General features: G+C 31.1%; 1 protein-coding gene and 1 pseudogene across 2 annotated transcripts in view; one reads left to right on the top strand and one right to left on the bottom strand.

Annotated features, from left to right (window-relative positions):
* LOC110272534 (O-fucosyltransferase 8-like) overlaps window positions 1–2,027 on the top strand; it is an 8,802-nt pseudogene extending 6,775 nt beyond the window's left edge.
* A 3,929-nt stretch (window positions 2,028–5,956) lies between these two features.
* The window catches only part of LOC107493298 (uncharacterized), a 2,285-nt gene continuing 671 nt past the window's right edge, over window positions 5,957–7,570 (bottom strand). The window contains exons 3-4 of one of the 2 annotated variants that reach the window (XM_016114396.3): window positions 7,131–7,291; window positions 5,957–6,311 (exon numbers count right to left, since the gene is read on the bottom strand). In XM_016114396.3, coding sequence (XP_015969882.1) covers window positions 7,149–7,291 — 143 coding nt within the window. In that variant the 3' untranslated portion in view covers window positions 5,957–6,311; window positions 7,131–7,148. The remainder of the gene's footprint in view (window positions 6,312–7,130; window positions 7,292–7,570) is intronic. The other variant, XM_016114395.3, reaches the window with a different exon arrangement.

Here is a 7,570-nt window from a genome sequence, read left to right as displayed (position 1 = left end):
TAGAGTGATATACACTACCAGTGAGGGTTCAGTGCTTGATTCTATGTTCCCTACTTTCATGAGCTATCTTCTTCTTGCAAGTTATTTGTATTGTATTTTGTGATTTGAATTAGTGAAATCCAGTTCATATTTGTTCTTGAAAGATTTATTTACTTTTAACCAAGTAGGTAGAAACATCTTTGCATGTAGTTGTATTCATATAGATAGGTTGCATTTCATACATTCTATCATTCCTCTTCACTCTTTTAGTTCTCTTGAGCTTAGCATGAGGACATGCTAATCTTTAAGTGTGGGGAGGTTGATAAACCACTATTTTATGGTTTATATTGTGCTAAATTGAGTAGATTTTATCAATCTTTCGTACACTTATTCATACTAATTGCATGAGTTTACATTCTCCTTCCTGATTTCGTGCTATGATTGAAAACATGCTTCTTTGGCCTTATATTTGCTAATATTAATCCTCTCTTATTACCATTAGATACCTTGATATGTGTGTTAAGTGATTTCAGAGATTACAGGGCAGGAGCGGCTCAGAGGATGGAAAGGAAGTATGCAAAAGTGGAAGGAATACAAGAAGTTGAAGGAACTACAAAGCTGTCAGCATGACCCTCTTGCACTAAAACGATCATAACTTGAGCTACAGAGATCCAAATGATGCGGTTTTACTTGCGTTGGAAAGCTAACGTCTGGGGCTTCGATTTGATATATAATTCACCATAGTGGCCGTACAGATAGGTGACGCGAACGCGCGCTCCACGCGGTCGTATCGCGTCTGCGAATCTCATTCCACGCAAACGCGTGGATGACGCCTCCGCGTCACTTTGCCGCGACCTGTACGGACCAGATTTCATAATCAGCAATTTCTGGGCTGTTTTTGACCCAGTTTTCGGCCCAGAGAACGCAGATTAGAGGCTATAAAGTGGGGAAATGCATCCATTCATAATAATTCATTCATAACTCACAATTTTAGGTTTTAGATGTAGTTTTTAGTGAGAGAGGTTCTCTCCTCTCTCTTAGGTTTTAGGATTAGGATTTCTTTAGTCATTAGGATTACTTCATCGTATCAGATTCAATAATTTATGTTTCTCTTCTACTTTTATTTACTCTGATACTTTTATTTGTGCTTGATTTATGTTGCCCAATTGACTTATGAATATTGTCCATGTTGGAATTGACATCTTTATTTAATATAAATTGAGGTATTTCAGACTTATATGTTATTGATGCTTGGGCTCTATCCAAATTATTTTCATTCAAGTAGATTTTATTCCCTTTTGGTTTTGGTTGATTAATTGGTAACTCTTGAGTTGTCAAACTCAGCAGTGGTTGAAATTGACAGATTTTAATTGATCTAGATCGCTCTAAAACTAGTCTTCCCACAGGGATTGACTATGACTTGAGGATCAAACTAATTAGTCCACTTGACTTTCTTTTGCTTTAGTAAAGGATAACTAAGTGGGATTAAAATCTAATTCTCATCACACCTGATAAGGATAACTAGGATAGGACTTCCAATTTCTCATATCTTGCCAAGAGTTTATTTTACAGTTATTTATTTATTTTACTTGTCATTCAACATACTCCTTCCTCACTTTCAAAACCCTCAATTTACAAGACTCATAACCAATAATAAGAGCATACCTCCCTGCAATTCCTTGAGAAGACGAATCGAGGTTTAAATACTCGGTTATCAATTTTAAAGGGGTTTGTTACTTGTGACAACCAAAATGTTTGTACGAAGGGATTTTCTGTTGGTTTAGAATCTATACTCACAACGCGACTATATTTTTACAAAATTCTTTACTAGCAAAAATCCTAACGTCAGCGATCATGCTCCCACTTTGAGGCCTAACAAGAAGAGGCTGGCAGCAATCTTGTGGCAGAATGGTACCATAGGATGGAACAGTTTTGAAGAAAGAGTAAAGAAGATGATCCAGGAAAGTCAGAAAGTTACAATGAGAAAGTTTGGTAAAAGCATTTACAGACAGCCAAGGTCTCTCGAGTGCATGTGTAGACAATCTTAACACCATCAATCAACACTCTCACACACCCATTGTATAATATTAGACTAAGACCAGCCCAATGCACATGGAGTTGAATTACTTATACTATATAGTAGTATAGATCTAAAAATGTTATTACTTATAACTTAATTTATGTATAATTTTATTGATTTTATTGATATGTTAGTTGGTTTCTTTAATCACAACTTATCTTAATTGTTGATTATCATTTTTTATTTTTAGATTTATTTTTTGATTATCATTATTTTGGGATGTGATTATGTTTTAAAAAATAAAATTAAATCTCAAAAAATAAAATAGGCTATGGTCACAGTTTTAAGGTGGGGTGACCAAGATAAACTATGGTCACGGTGAAAAACCGTGACTATAGATAAGGCTATGGTCACGGTTTTAAGGAGAGTGACCATAGAGGCTATGGTCACAGTGAGATAAGGCTATGATCACGGTTTTAATGTGGGGTGACCCTAGAGTTATGGTCACAGTTTTAAGGAGGAATGACCATAGAGTCTATGGTCACGGTTTTAAGGAAGGGTGACCATAGAGGCTATGGTCACGGTGAAAAATGTGGCTTAAAGTGTCAGAATTTGAAAATTGAAACCGTGACCATAGACCTATTGCCACGAGAGAATAGGCCACGGTAAAAAATCGTGACCATAGGTCTAAAATCGTGACCATAGATCTATTATCACCCTTTTTACTAGCTATGATCACGGTTTTTTACCGTGACCATAGGCCTTTTTTGTAGTGAATTAATCTAGCTCGTGAGTAGTTGATGCTCCTGTAGTTGTTTTGTATACAAGTTGAATAATTTCGTTTTCTTTGTGAAAATCAGTATTCATGATTAAGAATTTGAATTTGAATGAAATCTAAGAATTCTGAATTTTTTTTATCAATCTATTTATATTATAGGATAAAGTACTAAATTAGTCCCCTACGTTTAGGCGTAATCTTATTTTGGTCCTTAAGGTTTAAAGTGTTCTATTTGAATCCAAAAATGTTTCATTTAACTTCAATGTAGTCCCACTATGAGGTTAAAGTTAAATAATTAATTAGCGGAATGTCTTACATGACAGCAGTACAAAAATAAGGTCGATAATCTAGAGAACAGGTACAAGCTCCAGAGGCACAAAATCAACCATGGATGCATCAATACATTTATTTATCATTCTCCTTAGTTCTATAGAAAATATTTTATTTAAATTATAAAAAAATGATAAACAAATATATTGATACATCTACGGTTGATTTTGTGTCTCTGGAGCTTGTAGTTGTTCTCCAGATTATCGACCTTGTTCTTGTACTGCTATCATGTAGGACATTCCATTAATTATTTAACTTTGACTTCACAGAGGAACTACATTGAAGATAAATGAAACTTTTTTGGATTCCAATAAGACACTTTAAACCTTAAAGACCAAAATAGGATTATGCCCAAACTTAAGAAACCAACTTAGTACTTTACCGTATATTATATTTAATGATAGTTTCAATGTTGTTTAAAACATAATTTGGCGCTTGGTAAAATTAATTTCGGTGATGTGTATTTTGTTGTGGTTACTTTAATTTATAATTTTATGGTTGATGTTATTGGTTCTTATGCTATATATTTCGTGTTAAATAGAATTAGTTATTGTGTTTTCTACTTTTATATGAGTTTCATTTAACAATGAGCGGATTAAATTGTTTATTACGAAAAATATGAAAAATTTTAGTATTGTTGTTAGTTTACAATGGTGTCATGCTTATAATTTTTTTGTGTTTTGTAGTTTTTATGTGATGTTAATGAGTAGTTTATGCCAAAAGATGAGATAATTTTTAACACACTTAAAGAAGTTAAAAAATTCTACGAAAAATATTCTAAACTTGTAGGTTTTCTACTAAAATAAGAAACACAAATAGATAAGAAAATCAAATTTTAAAAAAAAGTCATGAATATGACTTAAATGACACCAAAACTATTACAATTCTTTTGTATAACTTATTACATCAAATCCAAATGAACGAGACCAAGTACACCTCATTTAAATCAGAATGACATTAAAATTATTTAATGATGATGACATACAAACTCAGTTCAGAACAAACACATAAACAAAACCTCTAATCAAATACAAAACATATCCAAATTAATTTTGGATAAGAAAAAGTCATCAATACGACTAAAATAGTACCAGAACTACTACAACTCTCTTGTATGGTCTAATTACTTCAAATCCAAGTTAATGAAATCAAGTGCACATCATTTAACTTAAAATGATATCGAAATTACTTAATGATGACGATACACAAACTCGATTCAGAACAAGCACATAAATAAGACTCAATCAACCACAAAACACATCCAAATCAATTTTAAATAAGAAAAAATCATGAATACAGCTTAAATGACATCAGAATCATTACAACTTATATAACCTAATTATAACAAATCCAAGTTAATGACAACAAGTACAACATATTTAACTCAGTATGATACCAAAAGTAATTAGTGATGATGACATGAACTCAATTCAGAATAAGCACACAAACAAAACTCAATCAACCACAATAACACATGCATATAAATTTTAAATCCAAAAAAGTCATCAATATGAGTTAGATAACACTAAACTAACACAGTTATCATAAAATCAACACTATAAAGAGAACTACGATTCGTAATTCTACTTTATCGTGGGAACACAAAATTAAAATATTTTTGTGTTATTGTTAAGAAATTCTGTGCTATTTTTCTAATAAATTCTGTACAATTCAAAATGTTTCCTCCTCCTCCTTTTTATTTTCTGCTTTTTTTCATCTTTTTTTGTTCATCGATCTTCTTGTTCTTATTTCATTTTCTCATAATTCTTGTTTCACTCTATTAAGAGGAATATATAAAACCAAGAAAAAGGGAAAAAAATTCAAACAAATAAAAAGAAATAAGTGAATAATACGTGAGAAAGAAGAAAAAAAATAAAAATAAAATGCAGCAATAACCACACTAATAGAAGAAGAAAAAAAAGGAGAAAACAACGTACGAAAAAAAGAAAAAACACGAAGAAGAAGTGTGTGATTTTACAAACACATTTGTGAGTGAATTTTATTGGATTTGAGCCAACTTAGTTGAATTTAGTTGCCAAAAAAATTTAAATATGTAATAAAATTATTTTAATAAAAAAATTTTCAATTTATAACTTTAACATGTATTTTTAGAATACAAAACCTATATATATAGTTTTCTGTCAATAATGACCTAAAATCCACCGATAACCTAAAAATCCGTCTAAAAGAGTAAAAAAATTTGTTGGTGAATCGGTCTGTAATTGTGATTTTATATATGATCTTAACAGTGAGATATATTGCGTTAGTTGTACGAATGATGAAATTATAGCCATGGCATGAAAAGAAAATAGCTTTTGGAGAGTAAACACAAGTTAAACGAGGGAGAGAGAGATAGTGAGTGATCGAGTGAGGTGACCAAATATAAAGGCTCAAATCGCCTCATTTATTCTGATTCCTATACGGCACACTATACATACATGTTTATTTAAAAAATAAAATCCTAGCCATTTTCCTCTTTTCTTTATAAAACTGGTGGAAAGCGACTCTGCTACAGCGACTGTTTAAATACAATAAGCACAAAACACAACCTCATAACCCCACCACATACATGTACGTACCTACCTACGTTGTCAAATACGAATTGCACATTGCCACCACCTATATATAAAGGCATCCACAAATCTACGTTACATCATATATCCGACCTCACCTCACCAGTCACCAATGGAACAATTAACAACATTGCACAGCACAAAAGGCACGTATCCAATTACTAGAAAATTATTATAGTGTGCTTCCGAAGGGACTAACCTATTTATTATTATTTCTCTAAGCAAGAAAAAAATAGAGGTTATAGTGTTATAGATATAGTTCAAATATCTAAAACATTAAATGTAAATGATGGGAAATGCTAATACATTTCTCTTTATATAATATGATAATCTAGATGTACATATGGACTCATGAGTCTTACACATTCTCTTTACGAGTAATTATTTGACACGTGCATCCACGTCACGCTCTCCCAGTCACTGTAGTGTATAGAAGTGCTGTGTTGACTTCAACTAATTGCACATATTAAGACAAATCAAACAGAGACATTTGTACCGTCCATTATTAATACGACGCCGTTCTGTTCCCTTCTCCCGCGTCGTTTTGTCCCCGCCAGCTTGCTCCTTCGCCATTCCACTCTATTGTCAATTCAAAACAAACCTCAATTGGTGACCTCAGTTACCTACTTACCTGAACAGATTTGGTGTTATTTCTATATATTTTTATTTAACATTTTTTTATTATGATTAAATAGACTTTCGTGATATGCTTTTTAAACAAGAAATGTCGTTTTGAACTTTTACGGTTATAATTTATTTGTTTTAAACTAAAACATATTTATATATTATTGCAATTTATTAATATAAAAAATATGACAATATGTGAATATTTTGAAAAAAAAATAAGAAGATAGTTAATTATTTTTTTAAAATACATATTTTAACTTTTTAAAAGATATGTGTTGATTCGGTATTTTTGTAAGAAAATTATAAAAAAATACTAGGTAAATATTATTTTTTTATATTTGAAGTAATATTGATCAAATTTTTATTTATTATTTATTAAAAATACTGATTTCTTAATATTCTCACAAAAGAATAATTTACCTAAAATGCATCTCTCAAAGATTTAAGCATCGAGGAAAAGTCTAAAAAATTAAAAATGACAACTATTTTTTAAAAAATTAAGATGATGTGACAAGTACGAATTTTTATGTGACAATCTTATATGGTGTCACACCCTCTTTTTGGTCAGTAGACACAGAATTATTTGACGACTAATCGTTTTTATTAATTTTTAAAAATGGTAGCATTTTGTTTTTTAATTATTTTTGTCCAACACGTAAATTTTTCAAATGTAATTTAGTAGTTTACAGAATATTAATTATTATTAGCATCTAATTAATTCAATTAATTAAATATTAATAAAAAATAATAATATTTACTGATGATATAAGATTGGTCAATTTTAATGTAGAGTTGGTGGTGGAATTAATTTGAGAAATATAACCTTGTTTGCGTCCAAAAGCTAAACTCGTTGTTTGGAAGGATCTGAGAGCATGTCGCGAATCATTTGCCTTGTGTCTTGCTCTGAAGCTGCTGCTCTCTGGGCTCTGCTATTTGAGTATGCCTCGAAGAACTCCTTATTCTCTTTCTCCAACTCCTTCCACACTGCTCTCAACACATGCATGCACGTGCGTCATTCAAATATCCATTTCATTTTTTATTTGGCCGCCATGCCCCCAGCAACAACCAAATATCAAAATAAATAAATGAGTTTGAAAATAACAATGAGATAACATCATCCATAACAATTCATGAATTATACATTTTTCTGTTCCTTTTTCCCAACCTATACGTGATAATAAATACTACATTAATACAAGCTAATGGACTCATTAATTACATTTTCTGTATTAGTCTCGAAAATTAATAAACAAGCACATGATA

This window comes from Arachis duranensis, chromosome 6, assembly GCF_000817695.3.
Source record: "Arachis duranensis cultivar V14167 chromosome 6, aradu.V14167.gnm2.J7QH, whole genome shotgun sequence".
NCBI classification, from domain to species: domain Eukaryota; kingdom Viridiplantae; phylum Streptophyta; class Magnoliopsida; order Fabales; family Fabaceae; genus Arachis; species Arachis duranensis.
This window is presented reverse-complemented; position numbering and strand designations above follow the sequence as displayed.